The 16466-nt window shown below is 37.3% G+C and overlaps 1 protein-coding gene across 17 annotated transcripts in view; it reads right to left on the reverse strand.

Moving 5' to 3' along the window:
* Positions 1-16466, reverse strand: part of BNC2 (basonuclin zinc finger protein 2) — a 416579-nt gene that overhangs the window by 144652 nt on the left and 255461 nt on the right. For all 17 annotated transcript variants that reach the window (XM_023627391.2, XM_014735488.3, XM_014735487.3 and 14 more), the window contains one exon: positions 4446-4548. In XM_023627391.2, the coding sequence (XP_023483159.2) occupies positions 4446-4548 (103 nt within the window). The remainder of the gene's footprint in view (positions 1-4445; positions 4549-16466) is intronic.

Here is a 16466-nt window from a genome sequence, read left to right on the forward strand (position 1 = left end):
GATTATCATTAAATATTTCCTAAAATCACTTAGAATATAGTTTACTTTTTAAAAATTTTTACTACTTTATTTATATTAATTTAGCAGTTTAGAAATAAAGTCTTCATCTAGACTAGGCACTTTAAAACTAATTTGCAAATAATAAATAATAAAAATGGTCTGGTACAATAGTTCTCAACCTTTACACCATGTCGCCAGTTTTTCCCAAAGACAACGAAGTCCTAGGGGTAAGACTTCTCATTAGAAGAAGCTTCCTCAAAGGAGAATGATGAATAGGGAGCAGTGTTCCTCCCACCCCCCACCCTTACCTACCACTGGGTATATACTGGTAATACTTGCTAATTTCTAAGACTATGCGAAATCTTTGGTGGAAGCTTCAATTCTGTGTATGTTAGAATTATTACTTTAGTGTGGTGCAAAAGGCTCAAAATGCAACAATTTCTACCAACATAAGCACTTATGTCACTAGAAAAGAAGCCCATTACTGCTCTTATCCTGATAACTCATTTTGGCACTTCCGAACCAAGAAGAATTAAAACTTGCAGGAAATGTTTTTTGTCTTTTTTTCCCCCAAAACTCACTCTGATCATTTTAGGTGAATGAGAAAAAAGCAAAGAAAAGAAAGCAAACAGATAAAATATAGTTGCTAAATGAATCAAGTGGCAGCATGGCAGAGGGCTTTATCCAAGGACTCAGAACAGAAATATGACAAAATTAGAAACTGGGTTATACACTATGGACATGGACATCCTATACCAAAAAAAGGTTGTTTTAAAGTTAAATTCAATAAAGCCCTGTTTTCTAGTATCACAGTGAAAGAGCTGAAATTCCTTAATGGGGAAAAAGGGAAGGAAATCCTTTATTAATTCAGTGGGAAATACCCATTTGTAGTCAAGGAACCGTTTTTGTTTTTCTCCCTGCCTTAACTCAGTGGTGCTAAAGATTTCAAGGAAATAATTTGTGAAAGCACCACAACCCAATGAGTAATTTCACAACTCAGGTGTTACAGTATGATGAATTAATCACTCACTCCTTTAATTTTCTAAAACTTCTTTCTCAAGATTTTTATAAAGCAGCTAATGTCAATGATTCAAGCAGGTTTAAGAAGCAATCTGAAAGGCAATGAAACGAGTGAGTGTGTATATATATATATATACACATATGATATATAATGATCCATGAAATCCAACATCTTATGAAGAAACTGAAGATGCTGCTAACAAAGAAGACATAGGAAGACATTTATTCAAAAGAAGCCAACAAATTTCCAAAAATTCTTTCTGTAGGTAACACCTGATTTGTGCATTTGGTTATTTTTTAGCAGCAAACATGAAACTTTTTTTTTTAAAAAGAAAGATTGGCACCTGAGCTAACATCTGTTGCCAATCTTCTTTTTCTTCCTTCTTCTTCTTCTTCTCCCCAAAGACCCCCAGTACATAGTTGTATGTTCTAGTTGTGAGTGCCTCTGGTTGTGCTATGTGGGACGCCACCTCAGCATGGCCTGATGAGTGGTACCATGCCCATGCCCGGGATGTGAACCGGCGAAATCCTGGGCCACCAGGGCAGAGCGCATGAACTTAACCACTCGGCCACGTGGTGGTCCCTGAAAAATTTTTTTAACAGCGCAATAAATAGGTGGAGTGTGTTCAGTGCTACGAGGAAACACTTCTGCGAGATGTATCTCAGTAGTTGTATGGCTGTTCCATACACTTTCAGAGAAAAATCACACACTAGAAAAAACAAGTTACTTCCTCTTTGTTCTATACACGGGACATCGTACTATGTAAGGCGGCCAGGAAGACGGCTGTGTCTCACCTCTGAGCTAAAATACTTGGAGACATGATTTCAGGGCTTCTGTGCAGGGGGAGAGAATGAAGCAACTGGTTGAAATGCTAAGGGCAAAAGGAGTGGGCGCTCTCATCCCAAGGCCAACTCAAAAGCTAGAAGCCACCCCCTCACTGTCACATTTGCCCTAACGAACAGGGGAAGAATGGGATTTGTCTAACTGCGTGTACATATTTTGAATTGCATACACATATATCTCTGTTGTGGCGGAAAAGAGAGGTCAAGGTGATAACGGTGGTGAGGGAAAGTTACATCTGAGAAACTCCAAAATTAATATCCCAGAATCACAGAATTTCTAATGACACAGTAGGAAAAGCACAGCTTGGTGTAACAGAAATACCTTATTCAAGTTTGGTGAAAAATCACATCCTTCAGAAAGCTTTAGAAACAACCATTGGCCAAGAATAATTTATGTTGTTCAAAAAGGAAGAAATATTGCCTTTTTCCCCCATTACACTACTAATGTAATATACATGTGGAAGTTGGACAGATAAAACAAACTGGTGACACAGTAAACTTTTATACTCACAAGGCTACCACAGTAGATATATGATGGTAACACAAGATGGCTTTGGAAAAACTGTGAGTAAATGAAAAGTCCTTTGTTTAATGATTGACTCGCCTTTATTGCTCATTCATTGTCCAGTTTGTTACTTTTTTACACGTATTATTTACTTTAAAGGTTTCGTATATTTTATGTTTAATTTTCACAATAATCCTGGCAAAGTAGGTATTATTATTCCTATATCACAGATAAGAAAACTGAGATGCAGAGAGTTGAGCTACCTGCCAGTGAAGGTGCAGAGCTGGGATTTGAACCCAAGCCACCTTCATGATTCTTGATGGACTTGGGACATCAGCTCTGTTCTTATTACCTAGCAAAGCCAGTACTACTCCAGGGAAAGAAGGATATTTAGGAAGTGCTATGGGCTGAATAGTGCACCCCCCCCAATTCATATCTGGAAGCCTTTACCTCAGTCCTTCAGAAGGTGATTGTATTTGGCGAGGCGGCCTTTAAAGAGGTGATTAAGTTAAACTAAGGCCTTGAGGGTGGGCCCTAATCCACTCTGACTGGTATTCTTGTAAGAAGAGGAAATCTGGATGCACAGACACACCAGGGGCATGCGCCCACAGAGGAAAGACCATTTGAGGCCACAGCGAGAGGGCGGCCACCTGCAAGCCAGGAAGAGAGTCCTCAGAATGAAACGAACCTTCACGACTGACACCCTCACTTTGGACTTCCAGCCTCCAGAACCGTGAGAAAATGAATTTCTGATGTTCCAAGCCACCCGGGCTGGGGTATTTTGTTATGGCGGCCCTGGCAAACTAACATAGGAAGAGAGAAGAAATTGTCCAATGTAGTACCATATAAACACAAATGGTCAAAGTAATGGCAGCTCATCCATTGTTCACAACTGCACTGAGAGTTGTTACAGATTTTGGCTGTGCTGATGTAGCAGAAAAGAGTTCCATTCCTGGGGGCACCAAGGGACTGTGGCTATGTCTGCCAGGCACACCCCTTCCAGTGTGTTCCCCTCATACAACTGTATCTACCTCTTCTCTCTCACAGAAACATGGCTGACATGTCCTCACAATGCCAGATACACGCCCTAACAAGAAAGGTACATGATAAATTAAAAGCATTTCACGGCACGGCCCGGTGCTGCTACCTCAGATCTTGCTAGAATAACATGACATTTATAAAAATACAACCCACTGGATATTTGGCACTGCTTGGGAATGAAGAATATGTCCACTTAAGAGCCAATACCCCAGGCTGTCAAAAAAATCTCAAGCCAGGATTTCTTTTATAAACATTACCTATCTTTTAAAATTCTACAGTCTAGGAAGTGAAGAAAATGTCTCTGCTCCTTTCCAAGTCTCCTTTCGCCTAAATGTAAAAAACATAAACCATACCTAAGAACATGTTAAATGCTCGGTCAAGGCACACTGACTGAACAGCTCTGTGCATCTGGCAGAAAGCCTCAACACTTCCAGCCTTGGCCCTGGGTCACCCTCGCCCCTGACACACACCTATACAGAGCCCACACTCCCCACCAGCACCGGCCACCTCCAATCCCAACGCACACTGAAAGGGGGTATTTACAGATTATTTTTTCAGATACCAGCCAAATAATGTTCCCGTTCAGTCTCTTACCCACCTTAGACCATACAAAATTTAACATCTGGGAGGATAAATGCAGCCCCTAACGCATATGACAAGGGTGAGCAGTCATCAAGGAGTTCTCCTCAAGCAAAGAGGATTTGCCAGCTTCCCTCTGAGGTCCAAGCCCTGAAAGGCCAACTGTGGTATGTTTGAGTTTCCATCGGGCCTGGTGCTGGCTGGCTGCGGCTATGTTCAGTCAGAACCCCACAGCCCAACTGTCCTATAAACATCTCGCCCTTCTGCCGAGAGCGGCTCGCCCAGCCTCACTTCTTGGAGCAGAGAATGTGCTATTTGCGAGCTGCAGGCTGAATGTTAACTAACACTTGGAGCACAGCTGACCCCTCTCTTCGCCAGGCCAGTGACTGCTCTGAAAAAATACGCACATTCACATGAACATAACGAGAACGGGAAGAAAAGTCCAGATTTTCCTCACCATGTGCCACCCAGCCATGTTTACACTGATCGCAAGTCCTCAGGTTAATCTTCCCCGGCTGAAAACACTCACATGTGCAGTTTACCAGTGTGCAACGGATGGCCTGAAAAATAAAGGAGGGAAAAAAATGATCAGCCTCTGTTCAAAGGTACTATATTTCTTCACTATTTTAATAAATAATATCACTGCCATTTTTAAAGGCTTTATGTTGATAGGGGCCCGGAGAGTTTTAAAAATAAATTTTGAAACCATCAAAATCTCTTACAAAAAAAGTGCAAGAAAAAAACCCTCGTTCACAAATAGAATGTCTCATGTTATTTATATGTAACCTTGAAATTAGAAACGTAGACCGAGCAGAGTAAGAATAAAGGATTACATATTCTAAAAGATGCTGGACATCAGGGATCCAAGAGAGAAAAAAGTATTGCTGCTACTATATATTTCCACTTAAGTTTATCCACTTGGCAATAATGCAAAAAGCATATATTCTAATAGAATAATGTTCAAGTGGAATGTTGGTGAAAGTAAAATATGACATATAAATATTATTATTAGAATATTACTTTTCTTCTGCTGAGTTTCATTTAAATGCTTTGTTAATCTTTCAGATACATTTTGAGAGACACTCCCGTTGGCCCAGCATCCTGCTGGTATTATTTATCACTTCCCAATTCCTTGGTTTTTTCCCCCTTGATTTATTAATTCTATTTTCGTTCGTATTTTGAAAAATACAAAACAACCTTCCTTTCATTTTAACGATGATATAAGAAAATGAGTTTAAATTTGTTTTTAGATCAGATGTAGAATAGGAAAACCCATTTATGTGAACATTTTATATCTGGAACAATCCAACCGTATCTTAAAAAACTGGAAAACACACTCAAAAATCTTTCGTTTCTTTACAAGTACTTTAAAAAACTGTCTCACCAGTTTATATTATAAAGTGAATCCATAGGAAATCAGCATAAATGAAGTGTAACTTTTTATGGATAAAAACCTATGCTTAAGAATTGTGCTAAACCTGACCTATGCTCCTAGACTATAGTTAATAAATTTATCTCATACATTTACTTCTAATTTGCATGGAAATTCTGAACACTGAAGGGGATTTAGTCCGATCATTCACAGATTTAACAATCTACCGTAACTACCTGAACTGCCAGGAAAAGATCTCTCTACAGCTTTAGTCCCAATCAATGACTACTGATGTGGGGAAGGGTGGGTGGAGGGGGAGGCCTGGGGGCTACCTGCAACTGCCATTCCACGCCTGAGAGCTACGCTCGCTCACAGCGCTCCAGATGCTCATATTCCTGGAACCATTTGGATTTTTATATAAACTGTCTCATTTGTAACAGACGGTATTTTAGATATTGTTAACATGGTTGGGCCAAATTCCATTTACAGAGAATAAGACTGAACAGGCTTTTACTGTGCCCTATGCTTTGGATCAGTCAAGTTTAAAATATTTCTCTTTCGTGAACGAACATTAAATCCACAGGTCCCTATTCCGTTTCCGATTAGAGTCCTCACTGTGGATTCCTTTCCTACTTCAGCTCCATCCCTAATTTGCTCCTCTATTACCACTAGAGAAATACTCAATTGTATAACCCGCCTGATATTTCAGGGTCTCTCTTCCAATGTCAACAGTCCAATTAGATATTAGGTAGGTTGTAAAACTCTGCTGTATGTATTAATGATTAACGGAATCAGTAAGAAGAAATAAAGACACCAGAGGAAATGCTGACTACATAAGAATAATATATGTATTTGTAGGTTATAAGGGGAAATATTTCTTCCCAAATTTCTTATTTCAACTTCAATAATTTACTGACTGAGCAACAGATCAGATCATCCCAGGTTAGATATAAGTCTTTAAATAACATGCTCATTAGTTAATAAACTCGCAACTTGATTGTACTATGCTCAGAAAACACCAAAACAGTTTAGAGGGCAACATTTCTACTAAAAACAAGGCACTTTACAAACTATCCAATTACAAATTCAGATACGGCAACCACGTTGACATTAAAATATTTATACTATCTGAAGTGTGATAATAAAAGCTTTCATAAATACTAAAAAAAACAAAAAAGCAAAGATTCTACTTTACTGAAATTAAGAGATGACCAATAAAAAGAGATAGTCTCTCAAGGACTATATGTTAACTCTGGCACAAAAGACTTTTTGAATCATTAATTTGATAATATTTAATTATTTTACGAAAATAGCCTGATTTTGCCTCACGTTTATAGCACACTTTTGTCAACTTTAATTATAGCTATATTCAGGACCAGAAGAAATTCAGACTGTAAATTTGCTCTGTTTTTATGTATATTTATTTATTCACTGGTTGAATCATTCATTCACTTTACTCTGAACTAGTTTATGATTCAAATATTTTCTCTTCCTAAATAACTTTTATACATCTGGCACGTTTGGGAATTCAAATTTTCAGATCATCATCCTTTTTTATGAATTCTACTCTTTTTGTACCTAAACATACAAACATTGGAACACCTCAACTCCTTTTATATATAAACACTTAAGAACTGGAATATCCATTTTGTGCTGCTATGAATTCCAGAAGGTCTATTTGTTTTAAATTCAGATTTATATAGACTACAATGGTTCCTTAAGGGAATTATATATATTTAAACAATATGGTCTAAATAAATATTTTGAGTAAGAGACTATTGTGGCTTCAAAGGAAGTTTTATTCTAAATAACATTTTTGAAACAGCATACAACTTTGACATACTATTTATTCACAACAAAATAGAACCAATGTGATCACTTGCCAACTCACCCACACTTTAAAAAACTAAATTATCATAAAACTATCAAAGCCAGTTAAGCCTCAAAAATGTACATGCTTTACAAGGAGACAGTTAGGAAGAGAAGAAACGGATAAACGTTCATTTTTGTGAGCACACTCATTTTTTCCTTCATTCAACTGATGTATGAGGGGCTATCCACTCAATGCTGGGCACTCTGACCTACAGAAAAAGCCAGAGATGATGATGAAGGGGCAGAAAGGGGACACCAGGAAAACAGCAGACAGTTTAGTCGGATTGTTCCCACTTGTCTACGCTGGGATCCTTATGCACATCAAGCTAGCAACCCCACCACGCTGCAGGACCCCAACTCATCCAGAGTTCCCTGTAACTCTTTCCTCCATCCTTACATGACCAGCTTTCCTAACTCCCCACGAACAATAATACAAATTTTCTTAAGCCTGCACTTATTAAAAGTAATTATTCCTTCTGCTTACCTTTACCACAGATTTCTTGCAAGAAAAATCCACGCACCCAGTACCTACTGCTTCTACTTCCTTACCACCACTTACATTTTAATTTTGCAATCTAGATTCTGCCCCACATGTTCCTAAAACTGCTTTTCTCCAAGAGGAATGTTCTCATCACATCTGGCCCCTTTTTCTTGTCTCCTTGTCCTCTCAACCTCGATGCAGCTTGCATCACTAACTCGCCTTCATTCCAGGGCTGTAGAGACCAACTATCCTAGTTTTTCTGGCAGCAACTTCTCACTCACTCTCCACTGTAAATAAATACAGGTGTCTCCCACGGTCAGGCTCTTCGTTCTTTAATTTGGCAACTTCAACCCCTCCTATAGCTTCAAATAACATCACTATGCAAAAACCATCACTTTGGAGCCAAGCGCTGTGTTAAGAGGCAGGAAATGGATGGCAGGGTCCCCATGCTCAAAGACTGGACACAGTTTGTGGGCAAGTAGTTTAGAGATCCTAAGGACAGAAGCAATCCCTTAAACAGGTTTGAGAAGCACCATCTCTCCCTTTTTATTCCTCTGTCTTTGCTTCTACCAAAGGTAGCATTTTTTATTTATCTATTAACAGTAAATTATTACCTGTTACTATTAACAATAACTAGATTTACTGGGTATTTGCGATTTTCCACATACTGTGCTAAAAACTTTACAAATATTAGCTCTCTTAATCCTCAGAAAATATCATGAGGCTGGTACTATTATTACCTTTATTTTGCAAACAAGGAAACTAAGGTAGAGACTATTAAGTATCTTACCTAAAGCCACGCAACTAGTCAAGTCACAGGAACCAGATCTAGGTCTGTGTAAGCTCTCAATCCCTCTGGCTGAGAATCTGCAGTTACAATCCCATTCACAGCTAGGCAGTCATGGGGCAGAGCCCCCCTACCTGCCTGCCATCCAGCCCCCACTGGGTACTACAAACTCCTGCACATCCGTCAGATTGCAACTCAAATACTGCTTCCATTCCCCAGGGCAGATGCCCTCATCTCCTAATCAAGGCAAGTTACCCACCGGTCTTCTGTTTCACCAGGGATCTTGCTGTCACAGCACTTATCACAGTTACCAATATTGTATTTACCTATAATTTATCTATAATTGATTATAGATAAATATAGTATTAAATATACACATCTGTGTGATTATCTGATTAAGGTTCATCTTTCCCTTGAGGGCACAGCATGTCTGTTTGGCTTACAGTGTAATAGGTACTCAAAAGGCACTTGAAGAAACACGATCCTCTGAGCCTCTCTCTTCATCTGTACAATGATGGTAACAATAACACCACTAGAGTGTCAAACGACTTAAATGAAACAATGAATATAAAGCATGGGGAACTGTGTATGACCTCAAAAAACTTTCCAAATATTATATTTGAATTATTTTTTTCTTACGTTTCTTCCCACTGTATTAAGTTTTTCCAATGCCTTGTAAAATGCTTAACACATATTTAGCGTTAATGAATAAATGAACACTTTGACATACATGATGCCATATTATTCACAATACAATCCTCTAAGGTGGGCACCACAGGGCTTACTATTTCTAATACTGAGGTTCAGAAATGTTTATATGGGTGTTACATAGTTCTTAAATGATAGGGTGGATTTCCCAATTATTAATCCATTTATTTCTATTACTTCTAGAAAAAGGAAGAAAACATAAAGTTAAAACCAGTAAATTATAAATACTCATGTTCAAAAGCATATTTAAAATACATGAAGTAGGCCAATTTAGTATAAAAATACTTAATCAAGGTTTGGTCAATAACACTTTTATACTTGAATATTAAATAAGAGGGCATTTTAAAGTATCCTGGATGAGTTCCAAAGCCCTATTCAAATAATAGATTCTGTTATCACTAAAACTGAAGCCTCTTTAGCTTTAATATACTCCTAGCTGGCTCGGACTGCACATACGTATATGTGAACTGAACATTAGTCTTCTCACCAAATGACGTTTCTCAAGAAAGCAAAGATTGTTGCTTCAGCTACTATTCAGTGTACCTCACAAAAGAACTAGACACAAGGCTAATTAATAAATCTCTTATTAGCTCTTCTGTGTTTGGAAAACTTACACGAGTTACCTGACACAAAATAACAAAAGGCAATATAAAACCATAAGGCAAATAGAAACATAAAACACATGTTCTGAAGAAGCAATCACAGAAGGAGAATGAAAAAAAAACCCTCTAAAAATAAAACCAATTTCAGTTCTGGGTTTTGTCTTTCCACAAAAAAACTTTGCAGGGAGCTCCCTTCAAGTGATTATTAACCCTGGCCAAATCTCCCATATATAACTAAAAATCCCTAAATCCACTTTCTCCTTGTTCATTTCTAGGGAGGATACCAAGATTTACAACTTGGATTATGAAATTTTATTTGAATCATTTTTAAATGTTTAATAGTTAAGTACATCACTACACTGAAGCTAAATTATAGAAAAAGCTAATTATTAATATAGCATCCATTCTGTTCCACCAGTTTCTACTGTAAACTTAGGCAGGACAATCTAGGTATATAAATTAATGAATATTAGCAGCAAGATTCACCATTTTTATTTATTGTTCATTTCTAAACATAAAAGCCCCAGAAGGAAAGGTATGCATGGTGGCAAAGGTCAAATGAATCTTTTTACTGGGTAGGAAAATTGTCCTTCAAAGACTTCTATCTCTAAAAAAAATAAAAATAATCTGTAATAAATCTGGAAACTAATTATTCCAGAATTGTCACAGAAAACACTGCAATGATTACAAAGCAACAGCCACTACGCATTATGCATGAAGAGAGTGATCTTGTACATGACCCAAGAGATCCACAGAGATTAACAGGACTTCACACACATTTACACATCTTGTGGATAAGAACCTAAGACAGCACTTCAAGCACTTCCACAAAAATTCTAAGGAACTCACACAACAGTAATGGTGATTAAGTCAGGAAAGAGCTCCCTGTAAAATTTTCAGAACAGTTTTTTCCCTTCCACTTTCACAAGGCTGACACATAAAACTAACTGAAAAGAAACAACCTCCCGAAGAAGTACTTTGAGTTTTAAGCTAAGACTTGGAAATCTATATAACATTGCCTTTGGAGGAGAACTTAGCAATGAAGCTTGAGCAAAGAAATTTCATTTTTTGCATAGTGGACAACTTCTGAGCTTACTTAGGATCAAGGTGAACTGCATGAGAAATTTACATTTGCTTGATTACAAAACTCACAAGAGGTATATCCAGCTGTTGTGCTGCAGGATTTTGCAATTCGGTATCAAAACAAGACAGGAAGATGGGAGATGTACAGAAGTAAAGCATTGATCAGAAGACCCACAGTTTTAAATATTCTACAAAGAAGTTTTATAAGAACCTAATAGGTCCTATCTAACTCTGACCATGAGACTATTAATATAAATCTATAGTTGTAGGTAAGGAGGGTATGTTTTCCATATTTATATAAAGGAACATATAAATCTGAGTTTGAATGGGTAATGTTCAGAGTTCACAAGAAGTGATTAGCAGTGACTATAACATGTACTGCAAAAGTTAAGGGCCCAGAGAGTGTTAAACTGCAATGGAAATGCCACTATTCATGACAATAATAACAGCAAATGAGAAGCAATGATGTTATTCTGTCTGCTTAACAAAACCCACTCAAAAATTCACACAATGGGAGATTTTAGCAAAAGTATAAATCTTATTTGGTGGTAAGATAAATTGGGAATCGAAAAATTAATTAACCCTTCAATGAAAGATTCCTTAAAATTTGTCTAATTGTTTTTAATGTCATATGAAGAAATAGCAGCCTCATAAAAATGATCATTTTGTTGTACCAATGTGCTCTGAATTTTCTTGATGTCTTTTCAAGAATTAGATCCTGTGGTTGAGTCAGAAGATTCGAAAAGACACGGTCAATCCAAACGCACCACAAAGGCCAGATGCCATTGATGTAAACAGTGGACAACATGGTCAAGACGAAGAGCTGGGCAATTCAAAGATGGTCAAATTTCAACAGAACACTATGAGAATAAAATTACTGACCAAGAAAATACATCTACACATCCAAAATGACTGAAAGAGATTCACTGGGAAAAGGTGGCATTTGAAGACCATTTACTGTTAAAAATCAAAAGATTTAAATCCTTATTTTGAGATTCTCTTAAAACATCCAATCCCTCCATCAAATGGTGAATAGATAAACAAAATATGGTGTATCCATATAATGGAATATTACTTGGCCATAAAAAGGAATGAATTATTGATACATACTACAACATGGGTGAAACCTGAAAAATTATGCTAAATAAAAGAAGCCAGTTACAAAAGACCATATATTATATGATTTCATTCACATGAAACATTCAGAACATAGAAATCTATAAAGATAGAAAGTAGTTAGAGGTTGCTTTGGGCTTGTATGGGTAGCTAAAGGGTTTCTTTTCAAGGTGATGAAAATGTTCCCCAAAAGCCTGTGATGATGGTTGCACCTCACTGTGAACATACTAAAAATCCATTGAACTGTACCATTTAAATGGGTAGAATGCATGGTATGTGATCTGTTTCTCAATAAAGCTACTCAAAAGAGGGGAGAGCAAAACCCACTGCATCACCTAGTTTCTTTTAGTGGTGTTAAGTCATTTCATTCCTAAGATATTATTCCATCAAGAAGACTCACTGTAGTGTAACATCCTTCTTTAACCTAGTTGGTCTTCAACATACAAATGCTAAATGAGCAAATAGAAGGCGAATGAACAAAAGAATTTCACCGCTGCTTAAATTTGAAAATTGCTTCTCCTTTGAAAATACCAAAAACTGATACATCCATTTAAAAACTGACAGTTATTTTTTTTAAATCCATTGCCATTTTTGTGTCAGGAAAATCCAGTACATCCTTTAACAAATTGGAGGTGGGAAGGAGAGACTCTTAGTTATAATGCTCAGCACACTAATATCAAGATACTAAAAAATCTCTAAGAGAAACTGCTAAAAATTAACAATGGTGAATCTGTCACGTATACCAGTGAAAACATTTCTCAATTTACTGTGATGAAAAAATTACATCAAGAAAAGTCAAGAAATGAATATGATTTATGGGGAGGGGACAAAGAGTAAAAGCCATAAACTTCTGAGTAGATGTTTAGATAAGAGTGTGAAATGTTTCTATGACTATGTACGAATATATAAATACAAACAGGGAGAAAGGGACATGCACATAAGCACATAAATTTTCACAGACATGGATCCAATGAGCATCTGCAGTCATTACCTTACGACCACAACCTACTATCAATCGACATGAGGAAGACCCCATTTAAATAATTTAGGAGTTCAGAGTAAAAATCAACAGCGGGATATAGCCAATTATATAAGGAAAATACCCTTGCTTCCATGGCATCAAAGCATATGCAGGCTTTGGAGTGCATGTGTTATGTTTTTTTCCTCCCAATTAAATTAGGCCTATGGTAATACAAGCTATTTTGTTAGGCAATTAGTAATATTAGAGAAACAGGAAATGAAAAGGCATTTCAATTTGGGCAGAAACATTTTATTTTCTTACCTAACAGTTAACAATTAAGATATTCCATTTATTGCCTGTATGCTTACAAATTTTACAGACTACCTAGACAGCTGTGATAACATAACTAGAAAGGAAATACTCTTTCTATGAACATATCTATCATCTAATTGAAAATAAGGGGTTAGCAAACAGTAAAAAATAACCACATTTTAACTAAACTCTGTCTACATTTACCAGAATACATAACTTCATGTAAGAAGCCAAAGCACCTCTGATATCATAAGAATACTAAGTAATGCTCATCTCATTTCACTTTAATGTTGAATCAGCAATTTTGTATTCCATTGATATACATTTTATTCATTTTCACTAATGCAATTTGAAAGGTGGTAATGTGATTACATTTCTCTGTGGCATTCATGAAAACAATTACTAATATAATATGATAGGGAAGACATTAATAAGGAAGGGATTTATAATGAGATGCAAGAAGATTTATAAACCTTTAAGCACTTTACAAAGAAATACTCCTCATTAGGCAAGAAGTAAGACAAGATAAAGCCCTAAATTCTGGTATTCAGAAGCAGCTTCAGTCCTTAGAAGAACAATTCGCATGATGATCCTGTACTTTGGAGACCACGCAGACAGACACAGGAGCAACCCAAGACTTGTCCAAAGTCCAAACTTAAGATGGTGACTAAGACATCATCTTAAGTCCATGATGCCTCTCCTTCCCAGACAGCCGAGGAAGGACTCCTTTAAGGAAAGCTTCCCTCTAAATCTTTATCCTCTATAAAAGGAGCCAGCCACATTATTTCAAATGCCAGAACATAGTACGTAATCAATCCATTTACCAAGCGAGAGCATAAGGTGGGTGACCTTTTAACTAAATTTACTCCTCTAGGTTTGTGAAAAGAATTTATCCCAGTGAAGCAACAAGGGAGACGGCTGTTGCATTTTAGAATGCATCATTTCAAACGACAACTCTGATTACTCAGACCAAGTGAGGGGAGCCTTTGTGAGACTAATATCCCACGTTTGCACAACGCTATGAAGCTTGCATAATACTTCAAATATATTCTCGTATTTAATCATCAAAATCCCCCAAATTAGAGATTTTTCAAACAGCAGAAAATGAGGCTCTGAGATGTCCTTAAATGGCCACATCTAGTAATCCAGGGCTCTTTGCACTCTGCCTGCACATGAGAGGCAAGGAGCTGAATAATCCCCCTTGCTACCCTCTTCCACAGCGAGATTTCCTCAGACATTTTTTCAGTTCCAATAGGAGTCTAAGACCGACTAGGAGATGTGGACAAAACGGCACACAAAGGGAAAGGAGTGCGTAACGGTTTAAACTTGAAAAGGTAAGGAAAATTGCTAAGTAAGCAGTTAATTTACACTAGGATTGTCTACAAAGCGGTACATTTTATACAGAGAAAGCAACTCTGAACAGCTTTCTATGAAGTCTTTAAACGGTTATATTAGGAAAGCCAAAAAATCTGAAAGAGTGAGACAAGGTATTCCCAAGGACACCTAGTTTATTTTACATCATCTTACTTCTTGGGATTGCCCATTAGTAGCATATCTCAAGAAACGTTTTAATACTTTCCATTGTGCATGTAACTGTGCCTCATAATTATGCCTGATTACGAAAGAATATGTTTCTTTGCCCACGAGCAGACATCACCTCAGGAATCATATCTATTACAAATAATAATAATGATATGATGAACAGTCTACATGCCCTCTTATACGTTATTTATGTTAGGTCATAGATTCCCCAGGGTCTGTGCTGGGACCTGGACTGGCTTCATTAGCGTGACGTATAAATCACTAAAGGCACATCTTGATTTTACCGCTGGCTAGAGTCACTGGAATTTTTCAAGTGAAATCTCTCAGGTAATACATTTTTTAAAAACACAAATACAACATTATCATTTCTTCTAAAAGGTGGTTTTCTGAAATTCAAAGGGCTGCATTCAGATGCTCCGAGAAATCCCACAAATTTCTATGGCATCTATAGCATCTGAGAGGAAAATGTGCCCTAGAGTGTTGAAAAAACATTATTCTCTTTTTTCTTTTAAGGATTAGTTGGTTTAAGAGACAAAGAGAGACATATACTTATAGAGAAAGACAGCAAGAATAGACTATCCCACTGCTAACAAACGCTTCAACATCACTGAGCAAACGGAGAGACCAACGTGATGGCTGTTAGGAACTCTGAGCTAACTCTTGAAAATTAAGAAATAAATAGAAAGGGTTGTGGAAAAAAAAGGGAGTCTTCCAGAACAATGTTAATGTCATCTTGGGCATGTGGACTGGGTTCACATGTGTGTCAGCTGAATCAACATAATGGGCTATAACAGCTTCGAAGCAGCTAATATGGTCCATTGGGTCAATAATCCGTGAACTAAGAAGGATTTACTTGATAGACTATAAATGGGTCATAAGAACTCAAGAATCACTCCATCAGATCAAAAATCCAATTTTCATATGGTGCCTTTCTACGAATTAGCCAAAAGAAAGTAATAGCTCTGAAGAACTTCAAGGTCTATCAGTTAAAAATTTACTTTTTCAAGAACAGTGTGGAGAAGGAAGTAAGAATTAGATCTCTCTCTCTCTTTGGTGAATCAACCTAGGGTAAGGGAAAAAACTCATTTTCTGACAGAAAACTAATATACCACAGGAAATATCCAGGGGGCTTCTCACATTATCCTATGGGTGCTTGACTGGATGGATCCAGAGAAATGAAATACACAAACATACGCATTCATAATCTCTCTCTCTGTGTCTTTGATATGGCTCCACATACCGACATACACTATCACTAAGTATATTTACCAAACACTATTTCTAGGATAGCAACATTCAGAAAGGAAGATTCGTATTTTATTTTTGCTTCCTTACACGGTTTGTATTGTGGGTTTGCTGTGTGAGGCGTGCACAGACATTTGGGACAGCATATGGATACTGGCAAACTCTTTCATTTTCATGTATGGAAAATCAGGCAAAGGAAACTACAAAAGGTAAACAGTAAGAACTACAATACGTTTTCAACATTTAAGAGAGAGAGGAGAGGGTCAGTTCCCAGGCTGGCTGAAGCTTATATGGCCAGTGTTCACAGATGACTGCAACGTCTGCCCACTGTAGACTGCAGAGAAATAGGAGCCTTTTACTGTATTTGTGAATTTCATTACATATCCACAGTAGTTGA

The sequence above is a fragment of the Equus caballus genome, chromosome 23 (genome assembly GCF_041296265.1).
Source record: "Equus caballus isolate H_3958 breed thoroughbred chromosome 23, TB-T2T, whole genome shotgun sequence".
NCBI lineage: Eukaryota > Metazoa > Chordata > Mammalia > Perissodactyla > Equidae > Equus > Equus caballus.